At 47.8% G+C, this 22,414-nt stretch overlaps 1 protein-coding gene across 8 annotated transcripts in view; it reads right to left on the reverse strand.

Moving 5' to 3' along the window:
• The window catches only part of macf1a (microtubule actin crosslinking factor 1a), a 151,021-nt gene that overhangs the window by 113,402 nt on the left and 15,205 nt on the right, over positions 1-22,414 (reverse strand). The window contains exon 1 of one of the 8 annotated variants that reach the window (XM_076139136.1): positions 5,251-5,829. The exons of the other annotated variants lie outside the window; for them this stretch is intronic. Within the exon in view, the coding sequence (XP_075995251.1) occupies positions 5,251-5,305 (55 nt within the window). The 5' untranslated portion in view covers positions 5,306-5,829. Of the gene's footprint in view, positions 1-5,250; positions 5,830-22,414 lie in introns of those variants that run through there. 8 annotated transcript variants of the gene reach the window in all.

Below are 22,414 nucleotides of genomic sequence, written 5' to 3' on the forward strand. Positions count from 1 at the left end.
TGGTTAGAAGGGTGACCGGACGACCTTGTGATCCCGCTCAGCCCTGATAGAAACACTATTTGGCCTTCAGATTAGAAACAAACTGCTACAAACTGCTCTATGGAGTCCAATATGTCTGCATGATGGATATTATATATGACAGATGTACAGTTTAACACTAATCTGCATATGAAGGCAGAGTTCAGCTTCACAGCCCTGATGATTCTGTCTGATCTCTCCTGTATGATGGAGTGAGATATAATGAACACAACTAAATACCTTGATTACCCATAATGCTCAACATCAGGCTCTGACAGCACTTTGATGCCGCCTCATTATGTCAGGGCCAGACCAGCTCTCTGATGTTAGCAACGCCTAGACACACACACACACACACACACACACACACACACACACACACACACACGCCTTCTGAAAGCTTCTCCTGTAGGACCAGAAGCTTGAACACTTAAAACTGTGCCCTTGAGCAACGCGGCTGGATCAGATTTTTAAAAAGCAATCAGCAAATGTTGTCATGTCAAGTTGGATCTTGCTTGAATGCGTTGGGCGAACGTCTCCGGTTGCGTTCTCCTTCCTCAGCTTCTCTTTGTAATCACTTTGTCGTCTTAGTTTGGAGACCGAGCCGCTCACACACCGACACATGAAAACAAACATACAGCTTTACGTAACCTGATGGACGGGCTTTAAAGTTCAGACCGTCTGCTCGTGATACAACAGAACTTATTACAACTGTTGGTCCGTTAAGTAAGTGTTTGTTCTTTGGGCTCCAGTCACACTGAACTGATTTGTACTAACAGGGCTCTCACAGTTGAGGTCTGAGAAAAGAAAATGTACAGACAGATTTAGACTCGTTTACTTTCTCAGGTTTAAAACTGTGTTTTAAACCTGAACCGCTGTTAGAAAACAGTTTTAATCTGAATAAGCTGACTTGACTTTAGAGTAATGTGGGAGGTCACGGTGCACCTGACTCTGCTTTTAAGTGAATTAGTAAAGGATCGGTACAAAGCTAGGACTTTACATGAACGTATTTTGTTAACAAAGCTTAAACGTTATAAGCCTCCATCAAGTCACACCAAGGCACAAAGTATTCAAAGTATTTCAGCTATTTCCCAGCACTGGTTGCTATTAAATGTGTACCATCACCTCAGAAACACACTAACTCTGTGAGGTCTGTAGCTTTCTGTAGGTTTGGTTGGGCCTTAAGCTTCTTCAGACCCACACTGAGTCAGGTTCTGGCTAAGTAAAGACTCGTCCTCGTCCTCAGAGCTCCACTAATTATACTGGACCACAAAACCTGAGACCTTTGAAAGTCTCCAACAACATTGAGCCTAATGACTTTAAAGTGCTGACACGGGGGAATACTTTGTTTTTGTAAGTTTGGGAACCTTTTTGTTGAGCCAACGGGACTCAGCTTCCAGAGTAGTGTGGTAAAGACATTCATCCTAACCCAAGTCCATGTTTTTCCCACATGAATGACATCATCATGAAACATTAGATATGCAGCCAACGGGATCTCCACACTGACCGCTGAGCTCTTTCAGCCATGTTTGAGTGTTTGATGCCTATTAAGGACTCAGACGCTGTTGGATTAAAGTCAAAGAATGGAAGCCAGACAGAGCGGGAATATTTTAACAGCTACTTTGAAGAGGACTTTGGGAATCGGCTCATCTACATAATTAAATATGCAATCAATTTCGGGTTACTACTGCCAGGCTTGGAGCAAGGCAGCAGACGAGGTGAAGAGATGAGCGTTCTCTATGAGGGAGGTGTGCGAGTGTGTGTATGAATGCCGGCACGTGTGAGAGTTTGGGGTTGTTGTGTAACAGCGTAGGTGTGTTGGGGAAGGGATTGGATCTGAGCAGGGTTAGCCTGGTGGATTAAACTGTCAGTGGGGAATGAGACAAGTCAAGGCTATCTGGCACACACACACGCACACACACTTATACCTGCTGTGCCAAAAACATGTTGGCTCATCAACCAGCTGTCCTTCCACGAGCAATTGGACCTTCTTTCAACATCAAGAGCCAATTAACCTAAACACATCGTACTAACGTCACACTCAAAATGTCCTCACCATTGTCCCCTCTGTACACACACACACACACACACACACACACACACACACACACACACACACACACACACACACACACACACACACACACACACACACACACACACACACACACACACACACACACAGCCAGCTAGACCTCATTAACCACAGATAATTCTCTGAAGCAAGGCACCCCTGTGGCCGACAACACAACACAGTAAATATGAGTTTAAATGTACGATGTAATCTTTTCCATCCAAGCTAGTTAATTCAAATCCATGCATTCATTTATCTTATCAGAGAGTGTGTGTTGACAGATGACAAACTCATGCCAGAGGAACAACAGAGGAGTGAGATTTATAAGACAACAAGCTCACAAAGGACTTCATATGAGTGGATTAGTGTAGAGAGAGGAACACAAGCCAGGGATCAAACATGGCTGCTCTTTGTGTTTCACTGCCTGGAAAACATTTATGTGAGTTCACTGCCGGGCTTCCTAAACAAAGGCCTCATTTATGAGGCTGCACTGATAGATGATGGTTTGGCCCAGTCCGTGTCCACACACAGGTTTGGTACCTTCCGTTCAATCAAAAGCCTGAAACCCTGCTGCCTTGTCGTAAAGCACTTCAGCCCCGTTTAGACTTCAGAGAGGTGGAAGGAAGGAAGGATGGATGATTCAAGCCTGGGTGTTGTCCCAGAGGCTATAAATGGACGGCTAATCGCAGTTGCATGGGCGACACGAGTAAATAATGAGCCAGCATGGACGCCCGTACGCCATGACTCACTCTCACACACTCAGTCAGTCATAGGAGAGACACGCAACAAATGGAGGCAAACTGGAGAGAAACACATGAATGAAGGGATGAGGGCCTACAAATGTTGAGGCGTGTTGCGTTTGCTGTAAAGTGCTTTGATCGTACAGGCGATGAAGTTGAAAACACAAACCCCCATGTCAGAGCTGGGGCATTGACACAGATGTTGTGTGACACAGAAGAGCAAAGGTACACGAGGGTAAACAAACAAATCAGAGACCACACCCCCACATATCATGTAGAAAGTGAGGAGGAGAGATAGAAAAACAGAAGCTGCCAGGTGCTCCACCTTCATCAAACAACCATCACACACCTTGGACAGGCGCGACCCTTCACACACACACACACACCATCTCCGTCTCTGACACAGATATTTGTGGGGCCATTTGTCTCGTGTGGCAGGTGACAGCAGATACACACGGGCTGGGACAAAGCAGCGGGCCGCACAAGTGCACTCCTGCTTTGGTTTGTGAGGGAGAATGCATTCCTGGCGGCCTGGCTGAGGTGAAGCACAATGTGAGGAACACGCCGGACAAAGACATCTGAGTGGTTATAGACGGCCCAGGCACCGTGTGTGTGAGATGAAAGGGGGAGGTAAACACTCGTATGGGCACAAAGTGAGCACCGTAAGGCCAAGGACAAACTGTATCACACTGCTGCATCAAAAGAGCTTCCTGTGATTAGAAACTACAACAACCAGGATCCTTAGAACATTGGCTTCTTCAAGATCTCAAGCTTTTCTAGCTGATGAGCAACAGAGAATCAAGGCAGGGATGGATTTCGGTTCCCAAACAGCCTCAAAAGCGGCAACGTACTTTAGCTTCAAGTGTAATTGAGGGGGATAAAGGAGATTGGGGGTGATTGTAACCCAGCATGACACACACACACACACACACACACACACACACACACACACACACACACACACACACACACACACACACACACACACACACACACACACACACACACACACACTATGCTGAGGCTTCACACAGAACAGCTGTTTTAAAGTAGGGGGGTTCACCGTATAATATCACCAAACCTCAAGTAGTAGCAGGTGTGGTCATGGTCGAAACTACAAGACAAAGGAGGAGGAGGAGGAGGAGGAGGAGGAGGACGAGGGGGGTTTACAAACAAAATCCTTCATAATCTCAAATCTCCCTTGGTTTGGCTTTTATGGAAACTGGGACAAGTACTGGGAGGAGAAGCCAACCTCTGCCATTAGAGGCTTCATCTGGCCTCGTCAGTGAATATAGAATCATTTCCTGTTATAGACCCTGGCTAAAGTATCAAACGAGTAAATATTTCTAGAAGAACTTGACCCAGAGGAAAGCCTGGTTTACGCTACGCCACGCTGGCTGTGGTGATAACAGCTGCTGGAGCCAGGCGTCGCCTCCTGCACGTCACCCGACACCTCTGCAGGCCGAGCTGCTGTTGGCGCTGCTGTTAGCGTGCCGGCGTCTGGCTGTTTTCACGCAGCGTGGGTGTGTTTCTGAGCCGGTCTCGGTAACAGCGACACGTCTGACACCTGGACGCCACCGTCAACAGCCGCCGGGGTTACCATGCGACAGGCTGCGACCAATTGTCCCTCCTCTAACCTGCATCTTATCTAGACGGCGGTACAGTAGGTATGTACACACATGCATTGACCTTAATCTAAGCCGTTACCTTGGAGGGTTCAGACACAAAGAACCTCAGAAGGTACACAACAGATCTGCTCCTTTCAATCTTTGTTTTCTATTTTCAGCACAGCAGCTTAGAAAATACTTAAAAACCCATTAAATCTTTTCCTACACGGTTTGGAATCCTGCTTTTATTCCACACATATCCAGAGTGGAGCTGAGTCGGCCTTTGTGCGTTCAGGAGCAACACACCTGCTTCACACTCACGTATCTACAGACGGGTTGCTGCCCGGTACAATCACAGCCTGCCAGTGCAGCAACTGGCGCCTTGCACCCACATTCAAGGGCGTCTCAACAACAGCTGCTGTGGCTCTGAGGGTCGTTTGGTTTAAATCGCCAATCGCATCTTTAAAGAGTAGATAAGGGATTTAAACCAACATCGCTCTGGTCATGAACTCTAACCTATAGAACCATAAGTCTGGCTCGTACAGGTCTGTAGAGTCGCTCTGGAGTCTTTCCAACCTTAACCAAAACGTTTAATTAAAAGCTGAGCTGTTATCTTTGATATAGAAGCATGGATTTGCAGATCGCAGGCGTATAAATTCCTCCAGCAGCGATAAGGAGAAGATAAGATCCTGGTACCATTACAGCCTAACAACTCCATGATAAGTGAGGTGACATCAGTCCTTGCTAAGCGTTTGATTGTTGTTGTTTTTATCAGAGGTTTACTGCCAAAATAGTAAAAGGGGTCACCAACCTCTCTTTTCCTCCAGATCCTGGAGGAACTGCCTGTAAGAAGCCGCAGAGCTCATCCCTCCCTCCCAGGGAGAAGCAGAGACAGGGGGAGGGAAAGAGAAACGACTGGCAGAGAGGGGAATCCAGAGAAGAGGAGGAAGGCACTGAGAAAGGAGGAAGTGATCGGGAAACCTCACCGACAGAGCTGTGAGGAGCTGCTAGGAAAAGGTGAATGAAAACAGAAAAGTGGTGAAGAGTAAGAGAGAAGAGGAGGAGGAGAGGAGGAGGGAGAGTCTGGTGGCTGTCGCTGATCTGTGCGGCCCCGAGGATCCAAACTGTCAGAGCGCAATCCTCCTTAATCGTGAAGAACAATCCCTCATCTCTTACTTCTGTCGTAATCGTTGTCTCCTTCCTGAGAGTGTGTGTGTGTGTGTGTGTGTATATGTGTGTGTCCCAGGTCCCGGTAGCTCCGACAGTGGCGGTGTGTTACAAGCTCTGAGCCGGATAGAGGAACTGGACTTTGACCGCAAGATAGGTGATGTCACCGGGGAAGCCAGGAACATGTGTTTCGCTTACGTCTAGAGCAAGCGGGTGTATGGGTGTGTGTGTGCGTGTGTGTCAGTGTGAGAGTGTGTGAGTCTGAGTCTGAGAAGGAACTCAAAAAAGAAGGAGGCGTGTTTCCTCACTGCTCAGCTGTGCCGGGTTTTTTTCATACACATACTTCTGAATGAATGCTTGACTGTCAGATTAGTCATTAAGTCACAAAGTGCTCTGTGTGCGTGTGTGCGTGTGTGCGTGTGTGCGTGTGTGTGTGTGATTGACTTTTCTTTGTCTGCTGGATTAACATACTAGGACAGATTACATTGCAGCAGAAGGAGGCACTATCTTTTTGGCTTCATAATCACAGATGAAGGCGACATCGACACGACTGATACACACACCATCAACAAACAACAACAACAACAAGCATTAAAGTCAGGATTTATAACATCTCTCCTCCTCCTCTTCCTCTTCCCACCTTTGTCCTCTCTCTTCTATTATATCTCACGGAAAGCACACAAGGTCAATAATTACAGTGCCTGGTTTTGGAAAACAACAGGGGGCAGATTGGGCAAGACGAGGACTATCACTATGGCAACCAAAAAGTGTGACGACGTTTCATCAGCAGCAGTATTTTACTTACGGTGAAGCTAGTGTGTGTGTGTGTGTGTGTGTGTGTGTGTGTGTGTGTGTGTGTGTGTGTGTGTGTGTGTGTGTGTGTGTGTGTGTGTGTGTGTGTGTGTGTGTGTGTGTGTGTGTGTGTGTGTGTGTGTGTGTGCGTGTTGACTCCAATATGTTTGCCACCCACCCGTGAATTCCAATCTCATTCGTCCATAAAGCGTGGATGAGAAGGGGCTGAGTCTGATTCTGAACCCCTATGAGGCGATTTGTGTCTAACGGTGTCATCATACATGTAGCCAATCACAGCTCCTGTTGCGTAATCAAGCTGGTTCTGGTGCAGCTACAGGTACAGGCAGAGGGCAGCACCATCGTGAAAACAGAGTCAGTGTGTGGAGAAGATGAGAGAACTGAGAGGAAGAGGGAGATGAAGGTGGCAGGATAGAGACGAAGCTGTGATTTAGGCTCACAAACTAAACTAAGACCACTGCTGAATGAATGTAAACAACTGAGGGCAACATGTGGTTCCACAAACCAAACCATGTGCTGTAACGTATTCCTGTAGTGACTCAACACAGCGCCATCATCAGTATTGACTCTGCCATGCCTCACACACCGTCTTGTGTGTAATAAGCCATGCAGACACATTATGGTGATTGTAATTTTGTAATTTATTTTTTAATTATTGCACTAATGTGTGTTAGAGACATAAAGCTGTTGTGGAAACACCGACCCCTCCCTCTGGGGTTCTTTAATGAAAGTCACACTGACTTCCCCTCACACACACGCACACACACACACACACGCAGACACAACAAACACACTCTTCCATCCAAACATGTCTCAGTTATTGCAAACACACACATAGAGAGATTAGACTGAGCGTTCAAGAGGATCCAACGGCGGTGACAGTAGGAGAAATGTGTGCGTGTGTGCGTGTGTGTGTGTGTTCCAGGATCAGAGGTGAACAACGGTGGCAATGACCTGAGGCACAAAGGTCAAGAGGTGACAGCTGCTGATTTGCTCTCATTAAGGGGTTCCCTCACACATCAGTGACACTGTGGGGAGATACATTGATCCATGGGTCCCAGGGTCCCAGGGTGGTTGAACTAACACACACACACACACACACACACCCCCACACACACATTCACACATCTTTACTTCTCTCACTACATGTCTACATACGTTACACACATCCAAAAACATCCTTGTTATCCACGCAAACTCACACACACCTCAAAAACGCTCAGCAGAGGATCAACCAGTGCAGTTCAAAGCCCACACACTCTTTTCAGCGTTGTGTTTCAAGTGCAGAAAACCTCACAAAAGCGCGATGAAAACTGTGCAATGATCCTGAACGCTCCCCTGAGAGTCTCCTCCTTCACGTGACCCTGTGAGCAGCAGGCTGCACCATCAAAGGCAAGCCTGGACACACACACACACACACACCACACACACACACACACACACACACACAGAGGAAAACTCATTCTTCACACAAGCATTACCAGTTAAAATATCTCTCACACACACAAACACTTCCAGGTTTCGTCACACACCGGGGCAAGGAAGGTGGTGTGGCTGGTAACCATAGCAACGACAGAGCAGCTCCCCTCTGGTGTGTTCCCCCCCCCCCCCTTCTCTACACGTTCCCAAGGATTACAAAGATCCACTGCCTAGCTAAACACTGGAAAGAGACTGGATTGGTCTGGAAGAAGCCAGAAAGGAGAGATGTTTCCAGAAGAAGTGAAAGAAGAGAGCAGGGAGGAGTTAGAGACAAAGTCAAGCATTTACCTTTAATGGAGGAAGACGACAGGAGCAGCAGCAGCAACATGGAAGAGAAAGAAAACAGAGAAACATTAATAAATACACTTTTATAACAGAAAATCAGCCTGAACATGAGACGTCTAAGGTTTCAAACAGCAAAGACCTGAATGCATTTCAATACTGAAGAATCTGCAGAGGTAAAGATGATCAATCACATGATATACTGTACTGTGGGGATGCCACACACACACACACAACAACTACTTAGTATTGAATGACTTTCTGCTAAGGGAGAAATCTGCCAAGTGCACCTAGTGTTTGTGTGTGTGTGTGTGTGTGTGTGTGTGTGTGTATGCATGTGTGTGTGTCTGTGATGAGTAAGTACATTTCTGGATCCATATTTGTCTGCACTTAATTTCTCTTGCCGTTATTGTGTGTGTGTGTGTGTGTGTGTGTGTGTGTGTGTGTGTGTGTGTGTGTGTGTGTGTGTGTGTGTGTGTGTGTGTGTGCATTTGTGCAATAACGGCAAGAGAAACGGCAAGAGAAATTAAGTGCAGACAAATATGGATCCAGAAATGTACTTACTCATCACACATACACACACACACACACACACACACGGTTCTCAGCCTATATTAAAGTAAACGCACACAAATTCCGAACACCTTTCTGTTTCTATGAGGTTTGGTTCTTTCTCACTGCCTCAATCAGGATAAAGTGCAGACAGACAGACAGACAGACAGACAGACAGACAGACATATAAGACTGATGAAGAATGAAGGAATCACAGCATGCGTACTGCAGAACAAGCATGTTGACACTTCAGCAAACAACAAACCAGTAAAGTGGAATAAAGGTGATTCAAAGGGTTCCTCTGTGAACAGGACTCATACTGTATACACACACACACACTGTATGCTGTGCACACACACACCATACTAAATACACAAGCCTCAATCATGACATATGTACACATGACACACTCATAAAGGGGTCAGGGAGGGCGTGGGTTCATTCCTCTCAGACATGAACGGGCAGGAGGCTCCTCACTAAATCTCCCAGCAGATTGGGGGAGATTAGTAGCTGTGTGTGTGTGTGTGTGTGTGTGTGTGTGTGTGTGTGTGTGTGTGTGTGTGTGTGTGTGTGTGTGTGTGTGTGTGTGTGTGTGTGTGTGTGTGTGTGTGTGTGTGTGTGAGTGTGTGAGAGAGCTGCTTCCAATCCACATCACCTGATCTGTCAAATCATAGCGACACTGAGCTTCTGTGGTGCAGAGATCATTGGAGGAGTTTGTAACAAAGAACAACACACAGACAATCATCTATTTACTGTGCAGTGATTGACATCTCATCACACACACCACCCAGATTGTTCTGCTGCTCTAAGCTCCGCCCACACCAGCAGATCAAAGAGCAGATCTGTATCTCAGCACTTTCCCCAGAGATCCTCACCGCGGTAACCGGACCTGTCAAATAGTTTAAGATCTAACATGTTCACATGATCACAGAGCTGGAAGACACAACTCATCCTGCACTGTCATGGAGTCTCTGATTGGTTTGCACCTTCTCACTTTAAGAGGTGACATCAGACAAACTGGGACAGGGAAGGAGAGAGAATGTGGGGAAAGAAGTGGAGGGAGAATATAAGGCTGCTGGTTAAGGCTACAACCTAAAATCTGACTCAAGCTATCATTAAAATCCACTTTCCACGCCTGAAAGAAACCTTAAAAAGTGAATTCCAGAGTGTATAAGTGACCACTGGGATGCTAAATGAAGGGGGAGAGCTTCCTGACCCACAATGCTTCAGTCAGTCACATCCATTACACCTTACACACTCACACAAACCCTAAATGTGATTACCAACCACCGCAGTGAATTACACAATATGTTGAGCCAATAAAGCTGCCACATATGATAGATCACGTACACGATGCTTTATAATAGTGTTGTTGGTTCCATAATGTAGGTCGCCGCTCACATATGAGTCTGATTCAACCTTTAGCTTTCATTCCACTGGATAGAAACACTGTGGATCCATTATGGCCTGGCATTTATGGCATGCCTGTGGAACCTGGGATGGAATAACAGGGCTTTAACACACACACACACACACACACAGAGGAGGGGGTCTGGAGCCAAACAGGTCTCTACAAGTCCACCTACAAACATTACAGGAGCCGTTACTGCAGGCCATACAAATTCCATTTTAACCAACAATCTAATTTTCGTGGAAACAAATGCTGAGGAGGGACGAGCTGATTGGTCGGTTAGTTACAGGAACATAGGAAACTCGTGGTCCACCTCCATTCATTTAGACTGTTGTGTAACATCTCTGCAAATACTGTAAAGGTTTAATAACATTAGATTATTACACAGACAAGCAGACAGACCAGGTGGGAGGGAAAGTAAAGAGGCTTCTAAAATAACACCTGAGAGACACAAACACACACAGGTCTGAGTATAAAGGAGAAGAGGAGAGGAGAAGGTGGGCACAGAGTGAAAATGACGTGGAAGTGGATATGAGAGTGAGAGCAAGATTGAGAATGAATGAGTACAAGGGGACGAGTAGGAGGCAGAGAGAGGGAGAGAGAGAGAAAGAAGGAAACATGCAGAATCAAAGAGACATAGAGACAGAGAGAGAGCGACAGAGAGACAGAGAGACAGAGAGAAAGAGAGCACAGCTGTTTAGACACAGACACATACGTCCTTCAGTCTCACACACATGCATGTATTTAAGAATAAATTAAAGAAATGAGTTTCCCACTGAGCGACTTTCCCGCTCCCTAAACAAACTCCTCCCCTGTGTGTGAAGTAACTGAACTCAAGGTTTGCAGCTTTGAGCTTTTCATGGCATATGAGGTTAATGTGACTAATGTGCTGGTTGCCGTAGAGACGCTGCACTCCACAGGAGTTCCCAGACAGGAGAGTTATAATAAACTCACACAGTCGTATTAATGAGCTGACGACATCTTCAACCTGATGAGCACCAAACTGCTGTCAACACAAACATCAAGGGAGAGATAGATCACTGCTGAGCAAAGACATGAGGTGATGACATCATCGTGGAGAGGGACCCAGACAGGTTCTCCTTCCATCACACTCTGATTCTCTTCTCTGATGAACTAAAGTGTCTCTATTAGCCGGAGTCAAATGCAGAAAACCAGAACAAGTGGTGGTTTATCTCTATCTCTCATCAGTATGAGTCTGAGTTAAGGGTCCTTAAGTAAACGGACTAAAATCACAGAAAGAGAAGGAACAGTAGCAGAAACAGGAAGCACTTTCTGCTGAAAAGGATAAACACACTCAGGTAAATGGTTCTCCCTCAGTTAGACCATAAGTGCCACATGTCAACAGTCAGATTCACGCTGTGGTTGTTTTGGAACAAAGATTGTCTTCAGTGTTTTCAGAGGGGCGGAGACAGAGAGACAGAGAGACTGAACGGCGAGCTGGAAGGTCACTGCGTTTGGATAAACAAGAGATACGACGACACGTCAAGGGAAGAGAGTGAGACAAGTCCAGACGAGTCCTGCTGAGGAAGAAATCATTAAGTCTGGTCAAGCTTCAAGAGGATTTCTGAAACATGAACACACACACACACACTGCCAGCTCCTGGTTGGCTGTAAGCGCCTCATTTCATTAGACAGTGGAATTAATAAGCAGTCATTAAGGCGAAAGAGAGGCGGAGGAAAACATCAAAGAGTAAGGAAAAGGAGGGAGGAGGCGCAAAAGGAAAGAACCAAGAGAGAAAAGAGACATAGGAGGACAGAATGTTAGAGAGGAGGAGAGAGGAAAGATGGGAGAGAGCTTAGGAGAGGAGGAACGACTGAAGGTGGGACAGAATGATAAAGAAGAGGGGAGGAGGGATGAAGAGAAGCTGGAGGAGATGAGATCAGAGCAGATCGATTTAACCAACAGGAGGGAGCTGTGTGTGTGTGTGTGTGTGTGTGTGTGTGTGTGTGTGTGTGTGTGTGTGTGTGTGTGTGTGTGTGTGTGTGTGTGTGTGTGTGTGTGTGTGTGTGTGTGTGTGTGTGTATGTGTTACTCCTCTGGTCCATCATCCTCATTACTGTATGTGTGTTAAGTCATCAGTCTATTAGCTGATGCGTCAATCAACAAACATTTTCTGAATATGTTCATATACATCATCCATTTCACCATTTTCCCCAGAAACCTGGATCATGTAACCTGATCAGGCCACACCGGGACAGAAAGCTTAGAACACGCTTGGTTACTTTCACCGCTCCACCGACCAAATACGGGGAATTTGGAGAGCGCAGGAAACTCCAAACGATGACTGACTGACTGACTGACTGACTGACTGTGTGCCTGCTGGAGCTGATAAAAGTCACCAGCTGATGTCTCACATAAGACAGTTTAGCTCTGGTGGTAATCTCCCACCCCGGTCACACCCTGAAGCAGAGAATCTACAGAATGGCACCAGCGTCGCCCTCTGAAATGACACTCAGCTGTCAATCAAGAGGGCTTCCATGCTCTCCTTCTTCTTCTTCTGCTGTCATTGGCAACACTCAAACCTAAATAAACGACTGCAAACTGATCAGCAGCGACAGCAAATAGGAATACATTAACCTCTAGTTTCACAGCCTCACTGATGTGTTTTGCAGCAGTGTGTCTGGTTATATAAAGTGAGTATCCGTCCTCTTCCTCCCCCTGTGCAGTGACAGCAGCTCGTCATAATGTACGACGTGCAAATACCGATCCTGACTGCACCCAACAGACCCCTGACACACCCAGAGACCACAAACAGCTGGGGAATACGAGAAGGGGGCGGGGACCAAGTACAGAGGAGCTGATGATGGCAGAGTGTGTGTGTGTATGTGCGAGTGAGTGTGTGTGTGAGGATATACAGTAGGTGAGTAGAGAAAGGTGGGCGCCATTACTGGAAGCTACAATTGGTATCTTGGGTTTTGGAGGATGATGCAACATGTTAGTAATCTCTCCTCTCCTCAGACGGTTTCTTCTTCTGTGGTGTTTCCAGCTTTATCTGGAGGGAGAACTCATTGATGCTTAGCCTAAGAGTTCCCACCAATAACCACAAACCTCTACGCTGTCATGAGGGATTGATCTTAACTTGGGGGGGCTGACTGGAGTCCGGACCGCAGGATCACGATCCCTGACTAATTCGATCCTGGCGCAGACCGTCATTCCTCATTTTGGTGAGATGCTGGATAGCATGACTGGGGGGAGAGGAATGCTCAAGAGCAGAGGGCAGAGTCCGGCGCAAAGGGAAGTCCAGACAGGCCCGAGACTTTCAGGAATGGTGCAGAGCGAGCGTGCCAAGAGAGACAGGTGGGCTCCAAGAGACGGCAACAACTGGGAAACACACAGGCACGGATCAGATTCACCCCCGCCCCCGCCGCCGCCGCCACCCCTCCATCAATCATCACCTCCATCCTCCCTCTATACGCCCCTCACAGGCCCTTCACTCAGCACTTGCGGGGACATTTCTCGGGCGGGGCCGGGCCTCAGTCAGTTGTTCTCCTGGCTTGTGTCCAGGCGTGAGGGAGAACGCCGTCATCTTGCTCTCACACCTGTCCAGACCTCTCTGACTGAAGCTCCATTCTGTTTATTGATGATTCTGGTAGAGATGTCATTACTTGTTTGGGGGAAGAGGCCGCAGGATGAGTTTGCAAATTCTATGTGAGCTCCTGCTGTTTGCTATTTGGTTTCCTTTAAGTGCAGACGAAACCCAGCGAAAAGAAGCCACTGTGCAGACTAGGCTGATGAAGTCGTTAGGTCTAAGCGGCGAGTCAGCACTGCTGCACAGCGGCTGAGCCTGAGCAGTCACACAAGATGTTTGGAAGCACAGACGCAACAAAAGGCAAAGGCAAACTGCTGCAGCACAAAGTTACACTGGGCTGCAGAGTGGATGAGATAAAAATAGATCTCTCTCTCTCCATCTGCCCTTCCCGCTCTCCCAATTTTCTCTTCCTGCCTCTTAGGGTCTCCCTCCATCCTCCTCCCTCCTCAATCTCGACTTCTCTCTGGATCAACGCCCCCCCCCCCCCCCCCCGCCTCCTCTCATTGTTCCTCTTTCCTCCTCCCTGTCCTTCCTTCTTGTATCTCTCTCATGCAGTCTCCTCCTTATCTCCTCCCCGTTCCTCCTCTGGTTTCTCCTCGGGTTCCTTTCCCTTGCATGTTTCCTTGCTTCGCAGAACGTTGCTCCCTGCAGATTCTCTGACGGCGCTGCATTCCTCTAACACAGCTTTCTCCCTCCGTCAGCAGCTCTCTGACGTTTACACTCACAACATCTCTCTGCTCTCCTGTGACACTGGAATCAGAGGTTCAGACACTGAGTGGGCTTCTATCATCAAAGACGACACAAAGAGCAGAGCGAGGCCGCGGTGAAAACACGGGACTCACAACACGGAGGGGCTTCTGCATGGACACGTTTGAAAGTGTTACATGTAGTTTGCCTCAGTGCACTCACAGGCGAGGAGTCACTGGAGGAGCATGATTGAGTTTCCTTCCTTTCTACCCACACAGAGATGTGAAGCTCCTTTAACGAAGGAAAGTGCAGCATCATTCTGCATCTAAACACACTGAAGTTCACTTGTTTTTAATGGACTTTCCCACCCATCAGGCTGCCTTCCTGTTGTCATGCTTCAGTGTCGTAACACAGAAGTTCCCCCTGTGTTATGATCTCACGCAGCATTTTTAATTTTAGTTTCTTGTGAACTTCTCTGACGCAAAACCCCCGTTTCAACCTGCTTAAGGCCCAATAAGGGACATCAGTGTCAGCCGCTGTGTTTCCCTTGGTGCATTGGGACATCGTGGGCGTGAAAACAGGCCCAAGGGTCAGAGAGGTGATTTGTTTGTACGTTCCCGTTTTCTCTAAAGGGAGAGAGAGAAAGGAAAGAGAAACCTAAGCAGAGAGAGTCCTCTGACCTCCACCAGGGGGCCCAGATCAGAGGAGGAGGATGGGTGACGGAAAGAGGAAGGAGAGACAGGCAGAGCGTGAAGTACAGTAAAGGGGAATACCGAAGAGTATAGAGGGGAGGACGAGGACGGGAACGCAGGGAGGGGCGGAAACAAAACCAGCAGCAGGAAGTAAACAGAAGAGCGACTAAAGAAACAAACAGATAGAGAAGATAAGAGCAGGGAGAGAGGAAGATACCCAAGAGCTGCCTCGTCTACCCTCAGTCAGAAATAAAGATTTCATTCACAGGCCGCGGACAAACAGCACCACTCTGTGCCCTCGCCTCCTCCCCTCCCTCTGTCCCCTGTGCTCTTGGCCTTTGTTGCTCTCACCTCCCCTCCTCCCTCTGTCTCTCTCCCCCGCTTTCTGTTGCTCTGCCTCTCCTCTATTGATGTGAACAAAGTGAAAGGGAAACGGCCTGGTGCAGGGCTGTGATCAAGCCCCTGCTCTCACTCACACACACACACACACACACACACCCACTCAGGGAGCCGGCACAGCGCGAGTCACACTGGAGCCAGAATGCGGACAAGAGTTCCCCCCGCTTCCCCTGGTAGGAGGGGGAAGCTGCTGCAGCCAATCGTCCCCGGAGACCGAAAGAAGCTCGGACTGACAAAACCGGGAGCAGGAACCAACGACAAGCCCCGCGGCTAAACTGATCTACAGTTAATGAGGTGAAGCTGTGGAACGGACACTGGAAGTATCCAAAGATTTACACAACTTAAACTCAAACTGAGCTGGAGTCTGAAGGGTTTGGGTGCGTTGTCATAGTGATGACACGGTGTGAGGGGTGAGTGATGGACAGACGGCTCTCTAACAGCCTCTGAGGGAGTGACAGCAGGGTGAGCTGGGTGAGTGAGGAGAGCGTCCATATAATGAAGGTCTCATGTTGACGCGTCGGCCCTGGAACAAGCTCCTTCCATGTGACACTGAATTGCTAATCGCTCTTCTGAAGCTGACCTCTGACCTGACTGCAATGCATTTCCCCTCTGGGCTCCACAGAGATTATGGTTGGGTGTTATTTTTGTTGGTATACAATAGTGTTTTAATGGCCTGTGCATGGAGAGCTGGTGTGATATGGTTTTAAGATGAAGGCCGCGGTCATACAGGAAGTCCTGCTGGGCATGAATCGGTCAAGGTTACAAAACAGGATGACTCACATGACGGATTTATGCTTGTTCAGACAGAATCACCACTGCTTTTAAGGCTAAAAATACAAAACTAAACATAGTCATGACTATTAACGATCTGGAGCCCGTTCTTTATCAGCCCTCTGGGGTTTTTAAAGCTCGACATGATTCTTATGAAACAGTATTCCATCCTGTCAGAGCAGGAGGCCTCATCTATGGTTTCACTACAAACATCCGGGTCACTCCTCCTCCCTGGACACCGTAGAGCTCGTGCAGCGTCGTCACAACAACCACATGTCAGTCGAGCCGACACTACAGCTGAAGGCAAGTTGGAACTTTAACCCTCAGATACAAATGAGGTGATAAAGAGTTGAATATGTAAACAGAGATTAAAATAGCAGCTGTTTGACTTTGCTGTTTTATTTCTATATAGAGTGGTAAATAGGCTCATTAGGTCATAAATGGTAATCTTTGGTCAAACACAGAGCTCTGGATGCTCTGGAATTTCTTGCGTGCTTATCAATCTAGTTCATATTGATTGTTCCCGGGGGGGGAGGGGTTTAAAAAAGGTGAACAGCTCGTAATGAGAGAGCGAGGCCGACCACAAGCCCGGAAGGTCAAAGGTCAAATGTGATCAGTGAGGGGAGGCGGTGGTTATCTGATGCCTGGAGAGTCGTTTCCTAAACAGACAGATTCTGATCTCGCTCCACTGCCCGGGGACACAACACACTTAGTGACTGAGGAGAGACGCACAAATGAGGTAACACACACTGATGAATAGGAAGAGCGGCCCACAGGGAAAACTCAGACGTACCTTCACTGAAAACTGGATGTAAATAATAATTTGAGAGATTGAAACTAATCTGCAGCTTGTACTTGCATTTCCTCTTCATCCTCTCTTCCCTTTCAGTATCTAATACCTTTATTATAGCTTAAATAACTAAGACCTTTCACTGGTGTTAGTGATTAGATGTACATGATGGTGATTACACACGTGTGTATGGTCCAAACCACAGAGTCAAGACACAAAGCTTAAGCCTCAATGAAGTTTGAAACTCCTGAAAGTCCGGCTGAGCAGCTTGCCCACATTATTATTAGACTTAAGTAATTATCTACCTAAAGAGTTATGATGATAAGGAATGAGCAGGGCTGCATCCAGTCTCCTGCACTATTGAGAAGTGTGTCTGTGTGTGTGTGTGTGTGTGTGTGTGTGTGTGTGTGTGTGTGTGTGAACTGTCAGTCACTGTGGGTGAGAATGTAAAGGGAAATGGAAAGTAGGGAAGGAATCCCACTTTACATGTCATGATATGGCATTATCACCATGCTGCAGGACACGGTCCCATTGTACAAAAAGACAGGGAGACAGGTAGCTGAAAGGTAGATAGGCAGGCTAGACACACACACGCACACACAGGAGACACATAAACAGGAGGCAGCAGGATGGAAGTTAAACGGGCGGGCGGGCGAGCGGGCAGACGGCCAAGCAGACGGGTTGAAGGACAGATTGTGGAGAGCTGCGGGAAGGAGGGGAGGCTTGACTGTGTCAGTGTGTGTGTGTGAGCGTGTGTGTGTCCTGAGATATGTGGCACGTCAGTTTAATCTGTCAGAAGACCCGAAAAATGCTCAAACACACTCACCAGGACATGCCACAACTGGACCTGTGCTATCGCTGCACCGCGCACAAGCAGGTGGCGCCACACACACACACACACACACACACACACACACACACACACACACACACACACACACACACACACACACACACACACACACACACACACACACACACACACACACACACACACACACACACACACACACACACACACACACACACACACACACACACACACACAGACAGACAGACAGACAGACAGACAGACACACACACACACACAGGAAATTCACTACTTATCTGAAATTCCTCATCAAATATCTCTTAAAGCTAAAGGCCTTTTAAAGTGTTTTCTTATTTGGACATCAGTGGACTGAAGCGTCTCTGCTCCTGTTCACTCAGCTTCACAGTCAGCAGCTTCCATCTCTCAGTGAGCTGATGGCAGACAGATGCTCCGCTCCAGCATCTATAAGGCCGATTCCCTCCACCGCTGCATTCTGGGTGTCGTTAAGGAAACTGGCCGAGGCGAGGTAACGTTAGAAAGTGGGTCAAAGCTCCACAGAGGGGAACGCTTTCATATGTGCACATGTGAGAGCAGCAGAGAGACATTAGAGCGTCTGGTGAAGTCAATAGGAAACTGAAGTTTAATGCCCTCTTCCCCAATTTACGTCACTTTTAAAGATGACGATCGCTTTCAACCGCAGCAGACATCCCAGATCTACGACTGATGTGAACAGCAGAAGAGACGCTGATCCAGAAAGTTAAAGCAGACGGAGGCCGAGTCTAGACATGCTAAGTGTAAACAGAGCTCAGGCCAGACTCACTGTGGATGCTGTCCTCTCTCACACACACACACACACACACACACACACACACACACACACACACACACACACACACACACACACACACACACACACACACACACACACACACACACACACACACACACACACACTCTCTTACATTTCTACACTTATGACCCACTGATGCCTTTAAATGGATAGAGTGATGAGGGGAAATCTGAGGCTCCCAGTCAAACGGGACGATCAGGACTTTGTGTTTGTGTTCCACTGTGAGTTGGGATCAGGGTGCAGACGCGTCACAGTGGAGCGGCTGAAACTCGTCAATGAATGTGCTCATAACTGTTAGTGTGTGTGTGAGAGTTCATGTCAACAGTCTCCGCTCACACACACTCCGACCGCAGCTCTGATGTTGCCTCTTTAAGAATAACAGAAGGAAAACACAGCTTCAGCTTCCTCTCTCCTCCCGACGTCTCGGTTATTTCAGGAATGTTCTCTGGCCGCGATCACTCTCTCTTTCTTTCTGCTCTGCTGTGTCACTGCTGGCGGGCGCACACACACACATGCACACACACATCCACAATATCTCATACTAGTGGATTCACACACAGTGAAGCGCCCAACACAGACATGAGCACTGCACAGAGACATGCAGGATATTCACTTAAACTCACGGGACATGGACAGACACACACACACACACACACACACACACACACACACACAGAGTCTGAGTCACATAAACAGGAACATAGTACTCACCCTGGCAAATGCCATATACACCCAGTCATCTGTCATACTAGTATGACCTGATCTGATTCAGACACGCAGGTGTGTGTGTGTGTGTGTGTGTGTGTGTGTGTGTGTGTGTGTGTAATGATACCAAGCTTACTGTAAAATCAAGAGAAAATCACATGTAACATGCTCACTTTGTAGAATGACAGTGGCTCCTCAAGCTCTTAAGAACGCAAACACACACACACACACGCGCTGCACATATTGACAGAGCAGCCTGGAGCTATAATGTGACGCAGGCGGGTGGCAACTGTTGTCTCCTTAGGGTGTCATTCTCCAACAAAGAGCTCCGTAACTTCACATTCTCATTCTCCCTCATCCTGTTCTACAAGAAGTGCTGGAAGCGTTCCACTCGCTCGCCAATACGATACGACCTGGAGATCACAGTCAGAGGCCCGACACTCTGCTCTGAAGTGTGAGGCTCGCTAGAGAACACAACAAGGCATCTGCTAATTTACTCAGATTGCTTCATTTAAAATTGGATTCATTCTATATTACCCTAGTTGGCGCCATCTCAATCCTCATCCTCATCTCTTCCTCTTCCTCCCCCTCTGACCCTCCCCCCCTCCCCCCTCCCCCAGCTGAAGCCATCACACCTCTAAGGGATGGCTGTCGTCATCCCTCTCTCTCCTCTCTCTTCTCTCTCTCTCCCCTCCCCCTGCCGCCATAAATCCATCCACCCCCCCCCCCAGGAATGTTATTGTCTGATTAAACTCTTTGGATTAAAACGCTGAAGAGGCATAGTGAGAGATCGACCCAGGGAGGGAGGAGAGAGGGGGGGGTTACCAAAGGAGGGGTGACAGACGGGAAGTCAGGGAGACCTGCTAACATGGACCAGAGCAGGAGAGCAGGAGAGCAGGGGAGCAGCAGCCCCGCCCCCTCCTCCACCCCCGCCCTCTGCGTCCCACAATAGATGAGAAACATGAAAATCTATGTAAATGTGTTGTTAGCGATGCCGCATGTTAACATATCCATGAATCCCTTTCATCTCCTCACATTCAGTGTGAACTTCCCTGTCCACATACCAGCTGAGAGCGACCGCTGACTTACATAGCATCACCTTCCTGAATTAGACTTCTGGCCTTAACTCAACACACTCTCTTGTCGTTGGCTAATACGGCCTGAAATAAAGTCAACGACCACCGTTTGGGAAAACAAGACGCTGGCTTTTGGCCTGTGTGAGAGAGAGAGAGAGAGAGAGAGTGAGATGGGCTTCAGAAAACATGAACAGGGTCACGACGCTGAAGCTCACTACAGGGAAAAGTGTGAAAGTGTGTGAGAGAGGACGGCAGAGAGGCGATAAGAAGGACAAGTGTGAAGCAGAGGGGAGGGAGAGAGAGAGAGAGAGAGAGAGAAGAGAGAGGAGAGAGAGAGAGAGAGAGAGAGAGAGAGAGAGAGAGAGAGAGAGAGAGAGAGAGAGAGAGAGAGAGAGAGAGAGAGAGAGAGAGAGAGAGAGAAGAGAGAGAGAGAGAGAGAGAGAGAGAGAGAGAGAGAGAGAGAGAGACTGCTGGGCTCTGTGGGTGAATTAAAGAGGGCAAACACCCGCTGACAGATGGAGCAGGTCACACAGAGCGGAATGTGCCAGGTCTCGCGCACGCACGCACACGCACACACACACACACACACACACAATAAGAAATCACACATACTGTCCTACGTTTGCACGCATGCTTGTGTTCACCATGAAGTCTGCATGAAACAAAGGCACCCAAGGGTAAAATGAACCCTGAGCAAGAACAATAACAGTCACACTCCATTGTGTGTGTTTGGGTATACACACACACACACGCACTCTTCCAGCCAATATCAACAATCGATCACAGTAACAAACACACCGTCAACCCCTCAGGGCAGAGTGTGTGTGTGTGTGTGTGTGTGTGTGTGTGTGTGTGTGTGTGTGTGTGTGTGTGTGTGTGTGTGTGTGTGTGTGTGTGCTGTCAGATGAGCCCTGCCTCCATCACAGACGATTCCACACCAACTGCTCACTTTCATCATCCGTCACCATCAGACATCATTACTATGACTGACAGCTGCTCCGACTGTTAATGAAGCAGCCGTCACACAGAATCAGGCCAGAAGTACAGGAGGGCGGGAGAAGTTGGGTTTGTATTTGTAAACACTACATTTCTACCGGCTCATCCTGCTGCTTCCCTTCAGAATTAAGTTCCATTAACAATGAATTGACAAGTTTCTCTCTCTCCGTCTCTACAACCAGCATTTCATCTCCTTGACAACGCTTATTGATCGGACACACTTAGGCCCCGGAGCAGAGTTTTCCAATCGCTTGCATCAAACTGCGTGAGATAAATGGACACGCACACACACGTAGAGGAATCAGCTGATCTGAATGGCAACCAGTGTGTCCTTAATGAGAAGAGGTTGATGTAAAGATGATGTAATTGCAGTCAAAGTCAAATCTACTTTGTTCAATTGTGTGAACGCTTCTGATTGATCGTCTAATCTCTGAACAGTGACAGTCTATCAACTGAACAGCCGCTTATTAGCCTGGACCCATTCAGATATTGAGCTCCCTGCGCCGCTAATGGATTGAGGCGGACGATGGACACACACACACACACACACACACACACACACACACACACACACACACACACACACACACACACACACACACACACACACACACACACACACACACACACACACACACACACACACACACACACACACACACACACACACACACACACACACACACACACACACACACACACACACACACACACACACACACGTATGAATCCCCGTGACAGAGGCGCACGCATGCTGGGCGTCGATAGCGTTGCCTGACAGGACGGTTTAATTTTAGAGTTTCTCTATTAGGAGCAAAGCCTGTTAGCTGAAACTACACCGGATTAACAGGAGCTGTGACCTCTGACCTCGGAACAATGGCAGGAAGAAGGGACAATATGAGTGCATGCATGGAAACATCTTAAGGTACAGAAGGTTATAATAAGAA

Source organism: Genypterus blacodes, unplaced genomic scaffold, assembly GCF_046128005.1.
Source record: "Genypterus blacodes isolate CSIRO-AG114 ecotype Tasmania unplaced genomic scaffold, CSIRO-AGI_Gbla_v1 ptg000438l_1, whole genome shotgun sequence".
NCBI lineage: Eukaryota > Metazoa > Chordata > Actinopteri > Ophidiiformes > Ophidiidae > Genypterus > Genypterus blacodes.